Source organism: Protopterus annectens, chromosome 5.part1 (assembly GCF_019279795.1).
Source record: "Protopterus annectens isolate FY-2018-M chromosome 5.part1, PAN1.0, whole genome shotgun sequence".
Lineage (NCBI taxonomy): Eukaryota > Metazoa > Chordata > Ceratodontiformes > Protopteridae > Protopterus > Protopterus annectens.
The window spans coordinates 575468703-575492085 of record NC_056736.1 but is presented as its reverse complement, the minus strand read 5'-3'; the positions used below and the strand labels follow the sequence as shown (position 1 = coordinate 575492085).

Sequence of the window (23383 nt, the reverse complement as noted above, 5' to 3'; positions counted from 1 at the left end):
TACATAAAGAAGAAACTTCCTGATTGATTTGGCAAGCTTGAGTCTACCAGAGGAAGTGGGCACCCAAGTCCCCGCCACCAGTGCCTCACACTTGACTTGGGGCATCTGGGTGACTGCTGAAAAGGGAGGTTTTTATCCAACTGACATGCAGATGGGATGTCAGAAAGCAAAGCTCTCAACCTCTTAACACAAGAAAGCTGAACAAAGTGATGAGAGGCAACGCCCCCAAAGTAAGGACCGATTCTAAATATTGTTCTTATAAACTTAGTTGCTAGGATAATAGGAATTGTGTTAGCATGTATTTGTTTGAAGAATATGGGGTCTAAATCTCAAATGTATGCCATTATTAAGTGATTTCAGTAATCTGTGATTTATCGGAAAACCACAAATGTTATGAGCAGCAGACCAATAATATGAGGAAAAAATCTGGACAGTTGTGATGTATGGCCAGCAGTAGAACTTTTTGTCTCAGACCAGAACAGGCAACTTAAATTCTGCTTAAGGGGGCCTGGAGGACAAATACCTATTCCCATGGGCACTCAGACTGGCAAAGTGGATGATATGATACACCTTCCTGACACCTGTTCTCAAAGGATGTCTTACAGATCCTTAAGGCTGCTAGAAGGGCAAGTTACCAGATCATCATAATTTTCAAAATAGTTGAGATTCTTTCACTGGTACATAGCTAAATGACGGCAGCTGCTGTAAGCCAGGCTACCACAGGTCCCATGCTATCTGCCTGTGCTGTGCAACTCCAGTCTTTCCTATGCTTCTGTAAAGATCCATACTTCTGCTGTTTCAGCTTGTCATCACCTATACACCTCCCACCCCCAATTTTCTCTCATCACACGCTAAGTGTTTCTCAAGGCTATCATTCATTCGAGAACCACCAAGAGTAGCCCTTGTGCATCCTTGGGACTTAAACTATGCCTAAGGAAAATGAATCCTCACGCGTTTTGAGCATGCCACCTCTACAGACCTAAAATATTCCACCTGGAAAATTGCTCTCCTATTGGCTGTTACTTCTGAGATGACCTCTGAGCTTCAAGCCCTTGTGTTTAGGGAGCCTTTTTTCATTTTCCATAAAAACAGGGATTCTCTGTGTGCTGACCTCTCCTTTATGCTTAAGGTGGTATCTGAACTTTCCCTGAACCAATCCAGTATCCTCCTGACACCTTATATTCTACTTGGATAAAACTAAAACTCTGAGAAAATATGATAATCTCTTTTCGACATTTGCAAAAACAAGGAAGACCAGTTAGCAAATCTCTAACTGGTTTTCCAGCACTCCGTCTTTAGGGCAATAGTGTGCCTTACTCAGTGGAGTAGTTATCTATTCCTGTTTGTGATCCTCTGTCCATACCGTCTCAATACACTACAGTCTTTCTGCTGCTTCTGGAGTCATGGCAGGGTTTGCTTCAGCCATTTTACAGGAGCTCTTCTCTCCTGCTTGTTATCTTTTCATCTAGGCATCTTACTTTAGCCGTAGGAATCTTCCAACAGTGAATTGCGAAGTTGAATATGTCCATACCATAAAGGTAGATGGTTATGCATCTTTACTCTTGCAGTACTTTTTTCCGCACACCTACCCCCCCCCCTTTTTTTTTCCTCCTCCTCTTCAGCCAGGGTTGGGGTGGGTACCCATCTGTACTGTTTAGGATGCTTCTGAGACCTCCAGTTAGGTTCCCTCCAATTTGTTCTGGGGTCACTTCTGGGCAGGCTGTGCTTGTGGCTACCTAAGAGAGAGTGGGATTACAGTCAGGGACAAGAAAGAACTGAGAAAAGGCACTTTCCAAAGACCATAGCTGATGATCTTCTCATTCTGCTTCACATATAAGTGTTGTATCCTATCCTCTGATCTGGCTCGGCCACCTTCCACAGACTTGAACTTCCAGGCTCAAACTCCTCCCCTACCCATAATCCTCTTCATCCAACCCAACCTTCTCAGATCTCGTTTGCTGCCAGTGCGACCAGATGGAATTTTCCTGGCTCAGTTAAGTGATATTATTTTTCTGATTATCTTTGATACTTTCCTTGCTATTTTTCTTCTACAGTAAGTGTTTGTTTCTTCCCTCCCCTGTGCAGTTTTTGTGCGTTAGGGTCTCTGTCTCTCTTTCTGCTTTTTCCTCCAAGCTTCGGCCTTTCTTCCTTTAAAAACAAAACAAAAAAACTTTTTGTAGTTTAGTGTTCTCTCTTTTTTTTTTTTTTTTTTTTTTTTTTTTTTTTTAGGATAGAGAAGCCTACTGGTTTTAAGTGATGCTCTTTGTGTGAGTGGAAGATTCTGCACTCAGATGCCCCCAACCATTGTGTCTATTGCTTAGGGCCAGTTCACCTTGACTCTTCTTGCAACATCTGTGAGGGTTTTAACCCAAGGGCCTTGCAGGAGAACATCTGTGAGGGTTTTAACCCAAGGGCCTTGCAGGAGAGGAGAAATAAACTTGTATTGAAAGGCTTTTTGTCTGCTGCTGCTGTTTCTCCAGGGGCTCAACCCCCCCCCCCCCTTCCAAGCTTTCCCTCAACTTTGATGTTACGAAAAAGCGTCCTAAGGAGCAGAGAGCTTCTTTGGAGCTGCCTGCTAAGGCTCTGACGTTATCAGATCTGACCTTGACACCGAGGTCTCTGTCGACTCCATCAGATCCGATCGACCTAACTGCTCTGAGTGTCGTCCTGCTTCCACTGTACCCTTGGATCTTAAGTATCTGAATCCAAGTAGCCCATCTCTGATCCATCCGTCTCCAGATCTGCAGTCTTCAGGGAGATCAGTCATTTAAGTGTCCTCTATGTTGCCAACACCCAGACATTATCGTCATTCGTCAGTGGCTTCTTCTTGGTCCTTTCAAAACCTCTACCTGGACATGGACAGGATGGTCAGATCCATAATCGCGACCCAAATTCAGATGGGGGTTCTTGGTGCGCTGTCTCTTCTCAGATCTGAGCCTGCCCAAGCAGCGACCTTTTTTCCTTCTCCAATCCAACCATCTGTTTCAGCGCCCCGAGAAATTCGAGGTCTGATCAGAGGGCCTTTGTTTCCTGTACTGTGACTGTTGCCTTGACTGCCTGTGCTTTGAGATCCTTGGATCAGTTTGTGTCCTGGATCCGAGGGGAGAGGTCTGCTCCACTGCTTTAGAATCAGTCTCTCCCTCTCAGAGCTTTGGCCCTCAGCAGCACAAGTCTGGTTCTGTCTGGGAGTTTGGGTTCAGGCAAGCTGCCTCATTCTGTGGCACCTTCAGGTTCGGGAGCGGGGCTGAGCGGCATCTCTCCAGGACCCTCGGCCTTTCAGGTGGTGGAAAAGGCATTCTTTGCTAGAAGAGTTCTGGACCCTTCAGCTGCTGCTCCACCGTGCGTTTCCCCTCTGGATCGTGGTGCTGGATCTACCATTCTGGCCCAGGGTCAGCCTGTCTTGAAGGACCTTCAGCCTCCCCCACCTGAGGTGATCCCCTCCTCTTCCGGCTCCTCCTCTGAATATCACATGGAGGAAATTCCATGGAAGAGGACTTGCAAAGGGAGGCATACAGATTGTCCTATGGAGTCCTCACTAAAGATACAGATTATTATGAGGGAGAGGAGTCTCCCAAAATACTACCAGATGATGTCTCCTTTGTAGACATATTACAGATTTTGAAGGTGAAAGGTGGCTGGACTTCCAAAACCCCCCTCTTCAGAGGAATCTGTATTCCTGGACACCTTTGAGATGGGGCTTTCTATATCTTGGGTGGTCCCCCTGGCCGAGACTCTTGACATAGTCACCAGTCAGCCCTGGAAGGAGCCGGATATGGTATTACAAGTTTCTAAACGCCCAGATAAGATGCACTCGCCCCCTGAGGACTGGGTTTTTCGGAGTAAGGGTATCCCCGTTGATGCTGTGGTGGTGGCAGCCGCTAATAAGGAGGAGCTTGTCCAACAGAGTTCCACTGTCCATCCGCCCAACAGGGAGTCGAGCAATGGACAGGTTCAGGAAGTGCACCTATGCCTCAACAACTTTGCTCGCTAAGGGCACTCAATTACTTGGCACATTTCACTCACTTTCGGAGAGACTTGGTCAAGGAACTCTCTGATTCTTTGGTGGAGTTTATTCCCAAAGGGGAGTTTGATAAAATTTCCCCTAAGATGGTCAAACTCACTTCTTTAGCCAATTCCTGCATGAGTCTTATTTCACACTCAGTGGAGGATTCTTCCAGAGCAGCCAGCATTGTGATGTGCCATCACGCCTGTATGCAGCTGTGCAGTTTTGTGGAGCCCTTTAAGGAGTCTTTTGTCAATGCCCCCTTTGATGGTTCTTCACTGTTCGGACCATCTGTTAAGGATACTCTGACCTGCTCCTAGCAAGAAGGCAAGAACTTGTCTGCTGTAGGGATTAAGTTTTTTGTCCCCTAACAAACTTACAGCAAGAATCAGAGGGGTGCTAAGAAAACTTGGTTTCGTAAGTCTCAAGGTTCCTTGCGTGATCAAAGCAGCTAGTCTTCCTCCAGAGGCAGAAGAGGATGAGGCTATAATGGGAGACTCTGCCCTAGAGGCAGAGTGGGCCCACAGAACCATGGCTCTAGGGAATTTATTCCCAACAAGCTCTTTCAGCGTCCCTGAAGTGCTGCCCCACTGTTTTACTCTGGAGGCAGTTGGGTCACTTTTCTCTACACTCAAGCACCTGGGCCCAAATCACATCATACACTTGGGTGCGAAAGATTATATCCAGAGGTTACTACATTCCCTTTTCCCATCCCCCTCCAAATGCATGGAAATCTCTCCCTGATGTTTCATCCAGTCAGAGGGAGATGGCAGTGGCCAAAATCGCCACATTACTGCAAAAAGAGTCATCCAAAAGGTCTCGACTGATCAGAAACGGTCCGGAACTTACTCCTGTTTCTCTTTGGTGCCAAAGAAAATGGGGGACCTGTGGTCCATTCTAGATCTAAGCAATCTTCGTTTGTTTGTGAAGAAGACCAGGTTCCAGATGGTGACTATACAGTCCATATACCCATTGCTGAGGAAGGACAATTGGATGTGCTTTGTGGACTTCAAGGGTGCATACTGTCATATAAAAGTACAGGTGCTCCAGAAGTCATCTGCACTTCCATCTGGGAGCCAGTCACTTCCAGTTTCGAGCTCTGCCCTTTGGTCTCACCACAGCCCACCAGTTGATTACCAAGTGCATAGCAGCGGTTGCATGTAGGACTGCAAGGGTTTCAGTTATTCCCATATCAGAACAATTGGCTTCTGACTGTTCCCACCCAGCGTCAACTGTGCCAGGCCAGGAATTATCTTTTACCAGTTGTCTCACTTTCTAGGCATCGTTATCCGTGTGGACAAGTCACAACCAATGCCGGCTCAGAATTTAGAGTTCTTTGGGGTACATTTGAACACTTTTCAACAGCTCCTTGCCAAAATGTCTCAGTGACACTTTGAAGTCCCAAGTTCAGGCTGTTCTGCTTTTTCAGTCTCCTACAGCCAGGTTGCCATTCTTTTGGTTCTTCCTGATGAGGTACTATGTGCGCATTCTCAAATGGACACTGTTCAGTGGTCCAGTCTACATCATCCCCTATCTGCTCCTTCAAGATTGACCAACATCTGCAGATCTCATCTGTGGTGGTGGATTCAAACAGATCTGACAATTGGCAGATAATTCACTTTCCCCTTACCCTCAGCCATTGTGACCATGGATGTTTCCCATCTAGGATGGGGTGGAGGGCATTTCCAGGGGAAGATTGTCCAAGGCACTTTAACTCCGAGACCAGTCTGCTGCAAGCCTTTCAGGACATCCTTCCTCCAGGGACTATTGCGATTCACACCGACAACATGTCTGTTGTCTGGTACATTAACGAGCAAGAAGAAACCTGTTATTACCCTCTCTGCAGGGAGACCATGAGGGTCTGGGAATGGGCAATCTCTTCAAACTGCTTTCTTCTTGCAACACGTTTCAGGGAAATCCAGTGTGTTAGCTGACAGGCTCAGCAGGTTTATTCTGTTCCCTCATGAGTGGTCCCTCAGTTAGTGGAGAATGAGATATTCGACCGTTGGAGTCTCTCCTGCTTCAACCTTTCTGTGTTCCCTTACAGCACCAAATGCAGCAGTTATTTTGCTCTGATTCCCCCTTCAGGATGCTTCACTAGGGACGCTCTGGTCCACAGTTGGCCCCTCGGGACTCCTCCTTGCCTGTCGTCCTCTTCCTTTGATCCTAGGGTTTCTTCAGAAAGGCAAACAGTTGAAGAGCTCGGCAATCCTCATTACCACCCCCTAGACTCACCAAGTTTGGTTCTCCTTTCTCTGGTCTCATCTAAAACATCCCCCATGGATGCTGTAACCCAAAACGGATCTCCTTTCTCATCCGACAATAGGACGCCAACCCAATCTCCATGTTCTCAAGTTGACAGCATGGTTTCTCCAGTTCCTTTGACTGCTAGAGGGCCCAGGTTTTCCACTCTAGTCAAACCTATTCCTTTGGCGCTCAGAAACAGTCTACTAGGAAGGTATACAAGAGTAAGTGGAAGAGGTTCTCCATTTGGGCAAGCAACAATATTGTTGATCCTTTTTCAGCTCCGATTCTTTCTGTTATGTCATTTCTGGGATCTTTGTATAAGCAAGGTTCTAGGTTTGCTACCATTAAAGTTCAGTTGGCGTTCATTTCCAGTTTTCGTTTAGGATTGTCTTCAGGATCTATTGCCTTCACTAGGTTATGCAAAGCATTCATGAAAGAGGTTTTTCTTTTGAGGCCTCCTCTTAAAGAGCCTTAACCCAGAGTCCCTTTGAGCTGGCTAAGGATTGTGACTTCAGGTTTTTGTTTTAGAAATTCACTTTTCTTGTTGCCATTATGTCACCAAAAAGGGTTTCCGAGTTCCAAGCACTTTCTTCCAAACATCCTTGCATAATTTTCCACAAGGGTAGTGTCCCTCTGCACTAATCCTTCTTTTATCCCAAAAGTGGCTACATCTTCCAATATCAACCAATGTATTCAATTACTGGTGTTCTTTCCTAATTATTTTTATAAAGGAGAATACCTTCTGCATTCCTTGGATGTTCACATGCAGCTTAGGTTGTACCTCCATAGAATTAAGCAGTTCAGGAAGTTGGAGCAGTTAGTTGTTTTGTTTTCCCCTAATCGTAGGGGTAAAGCTGTTTCTAAAGCGACAGTTGCAAAGTGGATTACTAATTGTGTTGCCTTCATTTATGACAAGAATGGTTGGCAGTTGCCAGGTCCTCCCAAAGCTCACTTGACAAGCTCTATTGCTGCGTTTGTTGCTTTTTCTTTTAGGATTCCCATTGATGACATTTATGCTGCAGAAACTTGGTCTAACACTCGCACCTTTGTGTCACACTGTAAATTGGATCTTGTGTCAAGGAGCAGAATGTCCTGTGGTCCTTCAGTGCTCCGGCATACCCTTCCTTGAGGCTGACCAAGAAATGATGTAGCTAGGGACTCTGATCCGTACGTGAAGCAGAATGAGAAGGACAACATCAGATTAGTTTTATACTTACCATAACTTGGTATCTATGTTGTTCTCTTCTCATTCTGCTTCGCCTTCCTGCCCAACCACCCCCCCCTCCTTCTGGATATGTTTCTAGAGGACCTAGATGACCTTAGCTGGAACCCTGGTTCCAGGTTGAGCTCCTGGTTATCTTTCTTTCTTCCTTGGCTTTGGAGGCAACAAACTCTGTCTGAGGAGGTTGGGTTGGGTGAAGAGGATTATGGGTAGGGGGGAGTTTGAGCCTGGAAGTTGAAGTCTGTGGGAGGTGGCCGAGCCGGATCAGAGGATCGGATCAGAGACCCATACATGAAGCAGAATGAGAAGAGGACAACACAGATGCCAAGTTACCAGGTTATGGTAAGTACATAACTAATAATTATACCTGATGTCAGAAGGGAGGACATCTGTCAGGCTTGGAAGAAGGGAAAAATTCTCTTATATTCTGGATAGCCTTGTGCTTCTGCTCGGCAGGAAATCCCAAGGTACTCTAACATTTTTGTTTATAAGCTCTTGCATAACTGTACTTTCTCTTCCATCTTTCCCATTGCTCTTTCTCCATTTTTGGTGCATTGTGTTGGCTCCCTAGTATTTCTGCCTCGACCTTCCCTTTCACATTCCTTTTAGGCCGCTCTACCTCGTTTAGCAATCTTACTTCCAAGAGAAGAGTGGTGACCTCTGGGGTGGACCTAGGTCACAGGACTGTCGCTGTCTGATCTAGGGTTTTTGCACCAGTGCCTTCTAACATGGCCTTGGCAAGACTTAAAACCACTGATGTCCTTATGTAGTGGTGGGATGGAGTTGGTTGTGGTCCAAGAGGAAAGTAGAGCTCTGGAAGTGTGTCCAGACATTGAATACCTGCAGGCAGGAATCCCAAAAGACAAGTCTGCAACAGTGAATGTACTCTACTACTCTAATGTATGCACCTTTAAGTTCCTAACAATTGTATTTTGCTTGGGATATTTATTTTTCTTTGGTAGATGGTATATCCGTCATCCTTTTTTGTATTCATGTTTGGAGGTTTGTCTTGATGCTTTATTACAGGTACTGTAAATGAGCCTAATTATCATGCACACACTACAAGCATAAGTGAAATGCGTAGATACAGGGCTGCAAATGGAAGTAGCTGTGATAAGGTACTATTTTATCGCAGTATCAGTGGGGTAGCAGACTAACCTCGTGAATATGTTATGATATGTACAATATTTTGGGAATCTGTATTTTTGCCTGCTTATAATTGTACTGCCATCTTTGGAGGCCTAACTCTGATGTAGTTACTCCTGGGTCTGTATCACTATTGCAAAAACCCCTTTCAGCGAACAGCTCTTTGCCAAGTGCTACCCAGCGAAGTATAACTACCTTGAACAGCCATTCCAGCAAATTTTTTCTTGAGGGGGGGGGCCGCTTGGCCAATTACAAACCTGACAGAATTTAAAACCTTCCAAAGTGGGGGGTGAAGCCCCCCCAAACTAAATATGCCAACTCCGAGATCGCATTACAGTGAGGGAAAGGGCAAATTCCTGATGACGACCATTCGCTTTTTCCCCATAGGAAAAAATTTGCTGAAATGGCTGTCCAAGAGACTTGGATTTTGCTGGGTAGCATTTGGCAAAGGGATGTTTGCTGAAAGGTGTTTTTGTGGTCCTGATGTAGCTCCGTTCTTCCCCCTCCCATACCACTCAACTGTAAATATTTTCACAGAATGCCCAGAATTTTGCATCATATGTTTGTTTTTTAAAAAAAAATTGTAGTTTTTGGGTAAGTCATAATGGGCAGAAATCACTAAGTAATGAGACATTTGACTTTCAGACTTCATGTCCTTCAGAAAATGCATGTTAATACAACACCTGTTCTACCATCTTTCTAAGTTTCCAGGAGCAATATTTGACATCTGTCCCTATTTTTGGGCCTTTGTCCCCCATTTATTTATGGCTTTGTCCAGATTTTTTGTGCTAAGAGGTTGAGAGGTATGTGACCCGTCCATATAGCCAATATTTGGTACTCTTCCTTGTGGCAGCGATGGGCATTTCATTCAAGCTGCCTGAGTTTGCAGGAATGGATTTATTTGCATATTGTTTGAGGAGTTCTGAGCATTTGAGTAACTGATATTTAAATTTTGTTTCTGCAAGAGAAACAAGACCATGTAAGGAATTATTTTGGTAATTCTTTCTTCCAGCTGTATTTTGAGGAGTGTTTTACTTTTTAATGGTTAATAAAGTTGCTTTCTTAATGGGCTGTTTGCATAACTGTAATACTTGATGTTTTGTTTAGCGTCACTGAATGTTCTGTTTTTAAGGGTGGTGTCCTCTCATAGGTTATGAGGATCTTTGGAAGCCTAGGCATGCATTCCTCTAAAGGTTTTTAGTCCTTGTAGTTTAAGTACAAGCAACCCTGAGATGAGCCATGCATTTACATGTTGCCCCTGTCCATAATGGACAAGGGTGCTTAAACAATGGGCAAATTTGCAATTGCTTATCCCTTTGGCCAGATGGCATTTGAATAGTGTAAGATAAGTACCCTGCTGTTATATGGAGAGGAAGATCATTCCAAAAAAGTGAGATTCTCTTGTGATATGTATCTCTCCCTCTGACATGCTCATTCTGTGTTGCAAAAGAGATTGATTTCTTGAAAACGTTTATAGCTTAATTGGACTTGAAAATGTGCAGTACATCTGACAAGATGGGGTTTGTCGAGGCAGAGCCTCAGTAGCCTGCATGACACACACAAGAGGGACAAAGCTTTGAGACTCTCGGTATAGTCTTTACGACTTAGGCCATTGATTCTTCTTTTTAATAAGAAAGTAATGTGTGCATTTGAGTAGTCAAATATTTGGACAGATACATATTATATGCTGTGATCGGCCTCATTTATTTATTTTTTTGTCTTTTTTTTTTGTTGGCCAGGAAAGTCCATCTGGGCGAAACTCACATTTTTAGCAGAGGCCTTGGCAGAAAAACTCAAACATAAAATGCATTTTTTTACAGTAAGCAGTAAAAAATTTTACATTTTAAGCATTACTTGCTCATGAGTGTAGAATAAAGTGGAACGATTGTGTTCATTAGTCATAGGCTGCACATTGGAAAAGAACTTTCTTGCAGTAGTGGGTATCTGGCTATCAAAGTATAGTTCATTTTTCAGCTAGATTTCCAGGTCTCTGACTGGTGCATCAGTTTACCGGGGGGGGGGGGGGTGTTGTCACTGTGGTAGTTACAGGAGACTGCTTGCTTGCTGAAGAATGCCATTTTACATTTCTTAGCATTTAGTTTTAGGTCGTGGTTTTGACACCATTTGATTAGGAAAGACACTGAGGATCTTGGTGTCCTTTTAAGAGTTTAGGATGGTACCAAGGTTACAGTCCTATGCAGACTTGGTCATCCTTGAGCACCTAACAGTAGCTTTGACCTGCAAGAAGTAAATGGTAAAAAGGAATAGCCTGGTGACCGAGTCCTGGAAGTGTACTGCTAGTGACTGATCTTTTGGAAGAGGTAGAGCAGCCTTCTCTAATTTTTTGGGTTCTGCTCCCGAGCCAGTTTGCTATCCAGTGAGTTACATGGGGATTAATATTTAGATGGAATAAATAATTTTGTCTCTTTTCCAGCGTTAAAATTCTTTTGTTGTATTTTACATTAAAGATGTAGCTTATTATAACTTTTGGAATTCGTAAGTACTAGTTTAATAAATGAGCAATTTCAGATGGTTTGATCATTGTCAGAATTAAGTAATTACTTTGTTTTATGCCTTTGTTCCTGTAGGCTGCAAGCTGCTGTTCAAACAAGACTTTGCAAGACGTTTAGGTTTGAAATGCGTTACATGCAACTACTGCACTCAGATGTGTAAGAAGGGAGCAATCAAAGAAATTGATGGTGTTGTGAGAGATTTTTGCAGTGAAGATTGTGCCAAAAAGTTTAAAGAGTGGTACTTTAAGGTAAATTTTGTGTTATATGGATATATAGATTATAATTTGAAGTATCAGCATATGTGTACCGATATGCTTTTCCTGATTTTGAAAACATATTGCACTGAAACTTTCGAAGGTCTCAGTTATACAGAATTTTGTCTTCAGTGTTTTTATTTAGTAGTAGTATTTGGTTAGACCACAGTTCATGGTGAAATATGACTAGTGAATGTACCCACTTTTATTCTTCCTCTTAGTCTGACCTCCAAGCAGTTCTGAAACGGGTCTGATGATCTTCGTGTTTCACTGTTAGTCATTACATTTGGGTAATCTGCTAGCAGGTTGCCCTCAGTCGGCCTGATTAACAAAGTCTTGGGTCCTGCGTCAGTTGCTGTCCCTTCTTCCATGACGTCGGGTATAAAACATGCAGCCCACGCCATTACATCAGTCTTTCTTGTCGTGCGGTGCCTGAAGCAGAAGCAGTTCGCAAGTGCCGGTCGGCTGACTCCTGAAATTTTCATTTTCAAGTTTCAGAATCAAAGTCTTCGACTTAAAGCTAAGTACCCCATTGGGGAAACTTTTTCTTGCTCCTTACCAATGTCAGTAAAAGTTAATAATTGAGTTACTTGTGGAAAGCAAATATTTTATAAAGATTTTCATTCGTACTGTATTCCTTGCCTAGGCTCTGACCATGACGTACCTTGCTGTCGGTTTTGTGCTTTAATCAGCGCACTATCCGTCGTCGGTACGTTTTTGCCTCAAAATATTTCGGTTCTCTGTTTAATTATCCAGAAATGTCTGTTAGCCATCTGAGTACCGGAATTCCGAAAAAACGCAAAGATAAAGACAGTGACAGGCCGCCGAGGTCCAAAACTGCTAACGACACTTCTCCTAAGCCAGTCGCCAGTTCGCCGTTACTCAGTGAGGCGCTTTCGCAGCCCTTTATACCCGCTAATTCTGATTCTCAGGCCTCTACTGAGACCCATTCGGAGTCCAGTATGCCGCGAGATACTTCAACTATGGAACCCGCGGATGTCTGTATCTTGGATGGGTCTGGAGCAACTGTGCAGGCACCGGCTTCTGATGGTGTATTTAGGCCTACAGACTTGCATATTAAATCGACACCGGCTTCATTACTAAGGCCTAAATCTCAGTCAATGTCTAAAAAAACGACGCCCAGGCCACATGTTCAGGCCCCTATGCCTAAAAAACAAATTATCAAAATGGCTGAAGATCTAATTACTTTAATCAGGGGAAGTCAACCCCCCCCCCCCCCCACTTCTAAGGGGCCTAGGGCTGAGCTTGATTATGAATCTTCTGATCAGGAATCTGTTTCTTCTAACTCTTCTGATGACCAGAATTTGTCCATGCCTACTTATGAGGATTCTGATGCAGAGGATTCCATTCCCTCTGCTTCCCCTCCTGAGGATTTTTCATTTGGGGAAACTTTACATACCTTAAGGGAGCATTTCTACTGGGAAAGCCAGGAATTTTCTGATTCAAAAAAGAGGCTTGGGGATTTTCTTCTCCCTCAGCATAGGCCTTTGTCTAAACCTCTTGTACTAGACATTGTGGATGATGTGTTTTCGGAATCTAGTTTGGCCCCCGATTCCCTACCTCCGGCTTCTAGTAAACCTGACAGATACTACAGGGTTCCTGAATGACACAAGTTCCTTTTCAAAAATCCGGTTGCAGATCCAGAGACCATTTATCAGGGGCCCAAGGGCATTAAGGCTTCTACTGCTAAAAATCCTACCCCCTCTGATAGAGACTCCAGGGCACTGGATAGATGGGGTAAAAGGTTATTACTTCTGCATCCTTGGCAATCAGAGCTTTAAACTGCCAATTTTATATGTTAAAATACCAACAGCATATTATTGGACTGCTTAAACAGAAAATTATGTTGATTCCTGACTGTGTGGAAAATAAAGATTTACAGGATTTAATGCATTCTGCTGAACAAGTGGGAAAACATATTTTGCAATGTGGTTTTGATTCTTTAGAGGCCTCTTGCAGGGCTGCTGTTACTTGCTCTGTGCTTAGAAGGCAAGCTTGGCTTAAGGAGCAATCTTTGCCTGATCATGTTAAAGCTAAATCGTTGGATGCTCCTTTAAATCAGGACCGTCTGTTTGGCAGTAAGGCTAAAGAAGTTCTTGAAAAGATGGAAGATTAAGCTAAATCTGTGCAAACTATTAAAGATTTCTTACAAGTGCAACTTCCGAGATTTAGTAGGCACTGGCCTACTAAGAATTGGTCTTTTCCAGTTCCTTCCAGGTCCTCTCAAGCCAAACCCAGACACAGCAAAAACCCCAAGTTTCAGTCCCAGGGGACTCTCAGAGCTAAGCAATGGGGGGGCCTCCACTTCCAAATCTGGAAATAACAAGACACCCCCCTATGGCAAACAGTCTCAATGACTTCTTTTTAAAAATCGCAAATACTTATCTTTTGACCGCCCCTTTGGGGGGAAAGATTGCTCTTCATGCAAAAAACTGGGAACTCCTTACCCAGGACAAATGGGTTTTAAATATAGTGTCCCAGGGATACAGATTTCATTTCCACACATTGCCAACACCAAACGGGTGGCCAGACCTGCCCCCAAATCAGTGGACAGAGGCTCAAAAACAAGTTCTTTTCCTCTTAAGCATGGGGGCTATTCAACCGGTACCAGAAGAGGGGAAAAGATAAGGTTTCTATTCCAGGCTTTCCCTGGTACCCAGAAAAGACAAATCATGGCGGCCAATACTGGACCTGTCTACTCTAAACACCTTTCTGGAGATTCCAAAATTCAAGATGCTGACTCTTCACCAATTACTTCCTATGCTAGACAAAGACGCCTGGTTGGCAACTCTAGATTTAAAAAAAGCATACCTGCACATCCCAATCAGGGAATCTTGCAGAAGATACCTACGCTTCAAAGAAGGCTGCTTGCCCTATCAGTTCTCTGCACTGCCTTTTGGCTTGTCTACTGCGTCCAGGGTATCCACAAAGTGCCTGGCTCCAGTTATTGCATTTTGCAGGCAAAGACATATTCAAATATATCCATACCTGGACGATTGTCTAATTCAGGCACAAAACCAGGGGATACTCTTAAATCAACTGGGGTTGGTAAAAAGGGTTTTAACTTGTCTGGGGTACACCATAAACGAAAGTAAATCACAGCTGGTACCCTGTCAACAGATTATTACATTCTTGGGTGCAAGCTTGAATACAACTGCCCAGATGGCATTCCTCACACCAGAAAAGAAAATTAATTTGGTAACGTCAAACAAGTGGCCACAGAAACCCTGCCATCTGCAAGACAAATACTGCAAGCCTTGGGGTTCATGGCCTCCTGCATTTCTAATTCCATATGCAAGACTGCATATGAGGAAACTACAGTTGTTGCGTCTTTCGGCTTTTTCCGGTTAGGGGTCGCCACAGCAGAACTCCGGTCTGCTAATGATTGGCAGTAGATTTTTACATGCCGAGTTGCCAGCCCTGACGCACAACCTTCAATAAAGGTACACCCATTCACACGTCTCCACGCAGAAGACGCTCTAGTTGAGAATCGAACCGGACAGCGTCTTACTGTGAGACGACAACGCTACCGCAGCACCACCTCTAAAAATTTTATGGAGTCAACATTGTCACAGCCTGGAAACAATGATTCCTATCATACCTTGCGCCTGGAGTTCCTATGGTGGGCAAAGGCCTGCCACCAAAACAAGGGACGACCATTCACTCTACTCCCTGCCGCCCAAACTCTAACTACAGACGCATCAGGCTATGCATGGGGGCTCACTTGGCAGGGAAGTGCAATCAGGGCAAATGGAACCCAAATCAAATGCACCTACATATCAATCAAAAAGAAATGTTAGCTGTACAGATTGCTCTGACAGCTTTCAAGGACTACATTCTTCCTGGACAACTAATGGTAAAGACAGACAACACCACAGTTATGTGGTACATAAACAAGCAGGGGGGCACACATTCCTACCCCCTCTGTAGACTAGCCATAGCATTGTGGAACACAGCCTTGAACTACCAACTGCACCTTCAAGCTCAATTCCTGCCAGGAAAAATGAATACACTGGCAGACGGACTAAGCAGAAACCTCATAGACCCACACGAGTGGAAACTGAAACCACAGATTTTCAACATGTTGACAAGCGAAGGGGGGAGTCCAGACATAGATCTATTTGCCTCCCCCCAGAACTACCAGTTGGACAAGTTTTGCACAAGGACTCCCCACAAACAAGCCTGGAAAGTGGACGCTCTGTCCTTCAGCTGGAAAAACTTATCAGTCTACCCCTTTCCCCCTCTGCCTCTGCTCTCCAAAGTTCTACTAATAGTCAAGCAGGACAAACCAAGGATGATTTTGATTGCGCTAGACTGGCCGCGCCAACACTGGTACCCCCTCCTGTGCAGTGTCGCACATATCTCCATGGAACCTGCCTCAGACCCCTTCTCTGCTGTCTCAGCAGGCAAACCAAATTCTGCACCCTCAGCTTCCAACATTGAACTTTGCAGCCTGGCTAATCACTTAATTTCACCTTTATCATCCCTCAGCAAACCTGTGATGGATGTCATCTTGGAAGCAAGGAGACCTAGTACTAGAAAATCTTATGCTGACAAATGGAAAAGATTCTGTGCCTGCAATCAATCTTTAGGGCTGTCTGAGCAGGAGAACCAAATTCTGCACCCTCAGCTTCCAACATTGAACTTTGCAGCCTGGCTAATCACTTAATTTCACCTTTATCATCCCTCAGCAAACCTGTGATGGATGTCATCTTGGAAGCAAGGAGACCTAGTACTAGAAAATCTTATGCTAACAAATGGAAAAGATTCTGTGCCTGCAATCAATCTTTAGGGCTGTCTGAGCAGGAGAACCAAATTCTGCACCCTCAGCTTCCAACATTGAACCTTGCAGCCTAGCTAATCAGTTAAATTCACCTTATCCCTCAGCAAACCTGTGATGGATGTCATCTTAGAGGCGAGGAGACCTAGTACTAGAAAATCTTATGCTGACAAATGGAAGAGATTCTGTGCCTGGAGCCAATCTTTAGGGAATGAGCACAGCAGCGCTCAATTTACCTCAGATTTTGCAATACTTAACTGAGATGCTTCACAAGGGCCTGTCTTTTTCCTCCATTAAAATCTACGCCTCAGCTATTTCAGCTCATTGTAACACAGAACCTCCCCTCTTCTCTCATCCTCTGCTCAAGCAGTCTCTCAGAGTGGCAAAAAACTTGAGACCACCCAGGAGAGCTCTTACCCCTGCCTGGGACCTTAACTTTGTTTTGGAGAAACTCACTTTACCTCTTTTCGAGCCAGCTGCTACTGCAGAGTTAAAATTCCTGTCTTGGAAAACAGCCTTCCTTTTAGCAATCACTTCAGCTAGAAGGATATCTGAATTACAGGCCCTTATGGCAGTGGAGCCTTTCATCATCTTTCATGCGGACAGGGTATCTCTCAGGACCAGTCCATCCTTCATGAGCAAGGTAGTTACCATTGTGGCTCTTCATCAGTCCATTCATTTGCCAACCTTCTTTCCCAATCCACAGAATAAAGGGGAACAGATTCTGCATTCCTTGGATGTGCACAGACAACTTAGATTCTACTTATACAGGACTAAATCTCGAAGAAAATCTGAACTGCTGGTAGCATTTGCTGCAGGAGCAGAGTGGAAGGCTATTTCAAAACAAACCATTTCTAAGTGGATAAGCCATTGCATTCATTTCTGCTATAAGCACCATGGAAATCCTATCCCCCAGGGGATCAGATCTCATTCCACCAGTGCTGCATCTACTTCTGCCTTTCTCAGAGGTGTTCCTACCAGGGACATCCTAGAAGCTGCTACTCGGAGTTCTGTACATACTTTCACCAAGCATCATCATTTACCAATTTTCTCTAAATCCAGAGCTAGCTTTGCCACTGCTGTCTTGCAGGGCCTTGTAGCTGGCTGTAATGCTGTATAAACTCCTCCTCCCAACCATAGCTGTAAGAATCTACCCAAATGTGTAATGACTGCAACAGTGAAACACGAAGAACATAGTACAGTTGTGTACACTTACCATAAATGTAGATGTTCGAGTTTATTCACTGTTGCAGTCCTGGTTACATTCCCTCCAGCCCCCTAGTTTTTTTTCTGGCTATACCTCTGCTTTTCTTTACTAGGCTTAAAAGCCTTTTTGGTGTATTTGCTTTTTGTTGGAGGTATACTTTTGTGTTTTTATGTTTATTTGCTCCCCATTAGGGAGGCACCTGACATCTGGGGCAAGAAAAACTGATGTAATGGCATCGGCTGCATGTCTTATACCCCTGACTACCTGACATCATGGAAGGGACAGCAACCGACGCTGGACCCAAGACTTTGTTAATCAGGCTGACTGAGGGCAACCTGCCAGCAGATTACCCAAATGTAATGACTGCAACAGTGAATACACTCAAACATCTACATTTATGGTAAGTGTACACAACTGCACTTTTTATATTTGCTGGCTGGGTAAGCCCACTGGACATATGCTGCTCTTCTGATGCAACCCAAAGGCACAGTGTAATTAATTGACATTGTCAGAGTCACACAGTAGGCAGAGGCACACTGAACCAGCTTCAGAAAAGAAATTAGTTATTGTGTGCATTTCCAGGATTTTAAAGACACAAGTGTAAAGCCTGGAGTGGTAGAGTCCACTTTCATGATTCACCGGAGAACTGGTGAGATGCTAATGTTAACATTATACTACTGATAAGGGTGAGATGTTCTTCGTGTTTAACTGTTGCAGTCATCACCTGTGGGTTATCCCGGCTGTGGTAGCCTTCGGCCGGCCCGAATACCAGAGTTAATGTTTTTGTACGCCGGCTTATGTCGCCTGTAGTCTGATGTTAGGTCGTCAGTACTATAAAGCAAGCAGCTGATGTTGTTACACCGGTCTTTCTTGCCGTGGAGCCTGTAGCAGAAGCAGTCAGCACAAGTGCCGGTTGGTCGCTACCAGAAGTCAAATTTCAGCAGAAAACGTCTAAAGGGAAGTACTCCATTGGGGACTCACTTTTTTTTTCTTGCTCTAACTGATGTCCGAAAAGGATAACAGTTGTCTCGCTTGTGGAAAGCAGATCCCAGACCGAGGCTTTCATTGTTACTGCATCACTTGTTTAGGCCCAGACCTTGACGTCCCTCGTTGCCAGTACTGTGCCCTCTCTAATGTGAGAGCCATTCTCCTTAGAGGTCTTTTTTGTAGACAGTTATTTTCATACTTCGTCTTTGAATTCTGATATGGCGTCCGTCAACCAACAATCTGCTGACATTCCGAAAAAACATAAAGATAGAGACAGGCCACACAAGGCTAAGCCTTACGACGATGCTACCGCTAAGCTAGTCATCGGTTCTCTGGAATTCAGTGAAGTGCTTTTGCAGGCCCTGATGCCTGACTCACTTTCTATGCAGGCCTCTGCTGAGACCCTTTCGGAGTCTGGTATGCCCCAGAAATCCACTTTGTCTTTCATCTCTGCCTCGATTGGGTCCGGAGTCGCGACGCAGGCACTGGCTTCTGAGGAGGCCGTTCACACTACCGATTCTGGACAAAAAAAAGTCTTCTCTTCCGAATACCGTTTCTTAGAGACAGATGGATTCTCTCAGGCCTTGAAGCCAGGCCACTCCTAGGAAATCTGCTTTTAGCCACCATCTTGCTACTGCTCCCCCACCCCAAGCTCAAATGCTTAAAATGGTAGAGGATCTCATCTCCCTTATCCGAGGTACTCTAGCCTCCACTCCAAAACGGAAAAAGCTTCCTTCTCCAGAAATTGAGACAGACCAAGAGTCTGAGGAAATTGATTATTCTACCTTTGAAGAGGAACAGCCCTTAACATTTTGAGTATTCAGATGCAGAGGAATCCATCCCCTCTGCCTCTCCTCCAGCGGAACTTTCCTTCCAGGAAACCCTCCACTCCCTCAGGGAGCATTTTCAGTGGGAATCTCAGGACTACCCATAGACAAAGAAACGACTTGGAGAGTTCTGGACCTGCCCCAGCACAGACCCCTGGCCATCTCACCTCTTCTAAAAGTGGTGGATGATCTTTTCCTTGATTCCATTTTAGCCCCTGATGCCCTGAATTCTGCTCCAGCTAAATCTGCCAGGTACTACTGAGTACCGGATTCTCACAAATACCTGTACAGGAACCCTGTTGCAGACCCTGAGGTCATTACACAGGGATCCAAAGGAGCTAAGACTAGTTCTGCCAAGAATCCTCTTCTTTCTGACAAAGACTGCAGAGCTCTGGACAGATGGGGGGTAAGAAAGTATACACCTCTGCAACCTTAGCTATCGGAGCACTCAGTTGTTAGTTCCATATGTTAAAATATCAACAACACACTTTGGAACAATTAAAACAGAAGAATGCTACCTCTCCTGACAGTGCCAACTCAAAAGAGCTGGCAGAATTACTACATTCTACTTGTCAAGTGTCCAAGCACTCATTACAATGTGGATAGGGTGACCTAGAAGCCTCAAGCAGGGCAGCAGTGACAGGATCTGTTATTAAAAGACATGCATGGCTGAAGGAACAAACTCTAAGCACTGGGCCTTCCCTGCAGACAGGGCCAAAGTAAGCCCTGCAGGTATCCCAGGGCCAGCAAAGAAGCAAACAGTGGACCACTTCCGCTTCTAAGGCAGGGAGTTCTAAGCCAAGCTTTTATGGTAAGCACTCACAGTGACTCTCCCTCCCCACTGTGCCCTCCTTTCACTCATCTAAAACTAGGTGGAAGGCTCACCCTCTTCAAGGACAATTGGTCTGTATAACCAAGGACCAATGAGTATTAAACATAATTTTTCAGGGATACAGATTCTGCTTCAGCGAACTCAATATTCTAAGAAGGTACCCAGACCTCCCCCCTAACCAGTGGGCAGAGGCATTAAAACAGGTAAAAACATTAATATTCCGGGGGCAGTAGAACCTGTCCTTCTGGATCAAACAGGAAAAGGTTTTTACTCCAGACTCTTCCTTGTTCCCAGAAAAGAGGGCACTTGGCGCCCAATCTTGGATCTATACAAACTGAACACCTCCTTGGTGGTCCCCAGATTCAAAATGCTAACCTTGCAGCAGCTCCTGCCTATGCTCACACAAAATGCCTGGCTGGTGAAACTAGACCTAAAAGATGCCTACCTCCACACCCCCATCAGGGAATCGTGCAGAAAATTCCTGCACTTCAGAGCAGGCAATCAGCACTTTCAGTTCTCTGCACTGCCCTGTGACTTATCTACTGCTCCCAGAGTGTTCACCAAATCCTTGGCCCCGGTTGTAGCATTCTGCAGACAGAGTAATATACATATTTACCCTTACCTGGATGACTGCCTCATTCAGGCGAACAGTAAAGAAAAGTTGCACCAGGATCTACCCTTTGTCAAAAAACTCTTAACTTCCCTAGGGTTCACCATCAATGAGAAAAAAATCAAAGCAAAACCCCACCAAGAAAATTGTTTTCCTGGTAGCTGTGCTAGACACAGCAACCCTAATAGCCTTCCTATCCCCAGAAAAGCAGAGCTTCCTGCCGCTCTACTTCACCCAATTGGCTTTCAGAAGTCACCTCACTGCGAGGAGGTTCCTACAAGCCCTGGGATACATGGCATCTTGCATCCCTCTCATCAGAATTCACATGAGAAAGCTACAGTGGTACTTAAAGAACCTTTGATGTCAGCACTGTCAGTCCCTAGAGACCACTCTTCCACTGATCCCTTGCATAAGGGATGAATTTCTCTAGTGGGCAGAGGCCTGTGCCATAAACAAGGGTCCTTCCCTTCATCCTCCGCCCTTCCGGCCAGACCATCTCCACCGACGCCTCAGATATAGTTTGGTGCATTCACCTAGCAGGCAGGTGTACCCAAGGCCTTTGGAATGCCCAGCAACTTCACTTGCACATCAACCCGAAAGAAATGATGGCAGTGCAAAACACTCTGGCTTCCTTCCAACCCCATCTCAGGCCAGGGGTCCTCCTTATAAAAACAGGCAACACCACAGTAATGTGGTGCATAAACAAGCAGGGGGGCACACAATCTTTACCCCCTGTGCAGGTTAGCCATGAGTCTGTGGCTTACAGCCACCTCCATGGGGGCTACACCACCAGGGATCAACAACACACTGGCAGACCACCTAAGCAGAAACTTATTGGACCCCCACCCACGAATGGCAGCTCCACAGAGAAATCTTTCTGCAAATCACCCAGGAGTGGGGGACCCCAGAAGTGGACCTCTTTGCCGCGCACCTCAACCACTAGCTGCACAAGTTTTGTACCAGGGAGTATCACCTCCTAGCATGGAAGGTGGATCCCTTGACCTTCCCTTGGAGCTTCCTCTCTTTGTATGCATACCGTCCTCTGCCCCTTATTCCCAAGGTTCTAATCAAAATAGGAGAGGAGAGGCCAAAGGCCATCCTCATTGCTCCAGATTGGCCCAGACATCATTGGTACCCCTTACTGCGCAGTCTTACTGTACAGCCCATGAAGCTGCTTCCCCTATGGTCAGACCTCTGGACCCAGGAGAGGGGGAAGGTACTGCACCCAGACCTACAGACTCTCGAACTTTTTCCGCATGGCTCATACACTAAAAACTAACAAGAAGTCACTGTTAAGCAAACAGGTCCTGGACATCATCACAGAGGCCAGAAGGCCCAGAACAAGAAAATCTTATGCAGGAAAATGCAAAAGATTCTGCTCCTGGAAACGATCAAAAGGGGGCAATACGTCCCAACCTTCCATCCCTCTCATCCTGGATTACTTAGCAGAGTTGCTCAATAGTTGCCTGTCCTTGTCCTCTCTTAAAATCTGTGCCTTGGCCATCTCTGCCCATTATGATTCAGACCCACCCCTCTTCTCTCACCCTTTGATTAAGCAATTCCTCAGAGGGGCTTCTAATATCAAGCCTCCCAGAAGACCTTTTACTCCACCCTGGGACCCGAATTATGTGTTACAGAAACTAACCTTACTTGCTTTCAAACCTGCCACTTCAACAGAATTGAAATACCTCTCCTGGAAGACTGCCTTCCTACTAGCTATCACCTCAGACAGAAGGGTCTTGGAACTTTAAGCTCTCATGGCTGTCGAGCCTTTCATAATTTTCCATGCAGAGTTTCCCTGAGGACTAATCCCTCCTTTATCCCCAAGGTGGTATCTGATGTGACCCTTAACCAGGCCATACACCTTCCCACCTTCTTTCCCAACCCTCTGAGCAAGGGGGAAAGAATTCTACACTCACTAGATGTGCACAAACTCCAATACTGTCTGGACCATACTAAGCCATTCCAAAAAACTGACCAGCTTCTTGTAAGCTTTGTCCCAGGGGCAGAGGGGAAGCCCATCTCCAAACAAACCATTTCCAAATGAATTTCACACTATATCCATTTTTGCTACAGACTACATGGGAAACCCATCCCTAAGTCAATCCGTACCCACTCCACTAGGGCAACCCCCACTTCCACTGCCTTCTTCAGAGGAGTACCACCTACCAGGGACATATTGGAAGCAGCCACCTGGACCTCTGTCCATACCTTTACAAAGCATTACCACCTACCTCTCTTTTCTAAGTCTAGGGCAGGGTTTGCCTCTGCAATTCTGCAGGGCCTCCTGACCCATACCTAGGACTCTACCTGTCCTTCCACTCTTTACCTCAGCTTTGGGAATCCTCCCACAGGTGATGACTGCAACAGTGAATACACTCAAACATCTACATTTATGGTAAGTGTGCACAGCTGTACTTTAAGCTTAACATGTTAATGAAGAACCTGCTTCTCTGATTTGAGTAGCACTGAGAATGAGGTTTGCAAGCCTATGCCTATAGATGTAGGAGCAGGTTGCTTACCAGTTTTGCTCGAAGATGCAGGGTAGCTGAAGATAAAACTGACTTACCTCATTTAGATAGTACTGGTGATATCATAACTTGTTTCTTTCGGTCGTTTTTGTAGAAAATTAAAATTTATAGTACATCATTGGCATTACTCAGGAAGTTACTTGTCTAATTTATTTTTTCCATTATTATCTGGGTGAGTGAATTGGTCCTAAACATGGGACAGT

At 45.0% G+C, this 23383-nt stretch overlaps 1 protein-coding gene across 2 annotated transcripts in view; it reads left to right on the top strand.

Moving 5' to 3' along the window:
• The window catches only part of ZMYM2 (zinc finger MYM-type containing 2), a 2217537-nt gene that overhangs the window by 961343 nt on the left and 1232811 nt on the right, over positions 1–23383 (top strand). For both annotated transcript variants that reach the window (XM_044073197.1, XM_044073196.1), the window contains exon 10: positions 11207–11379. In XM_044073197.1, the coding sequence (XP_043929132.1) occupies positions 11207–11379 (173 nt within the window). The remainder of the gene's footprint in view (positions 1–11206; positions 11380–23383) is intronic.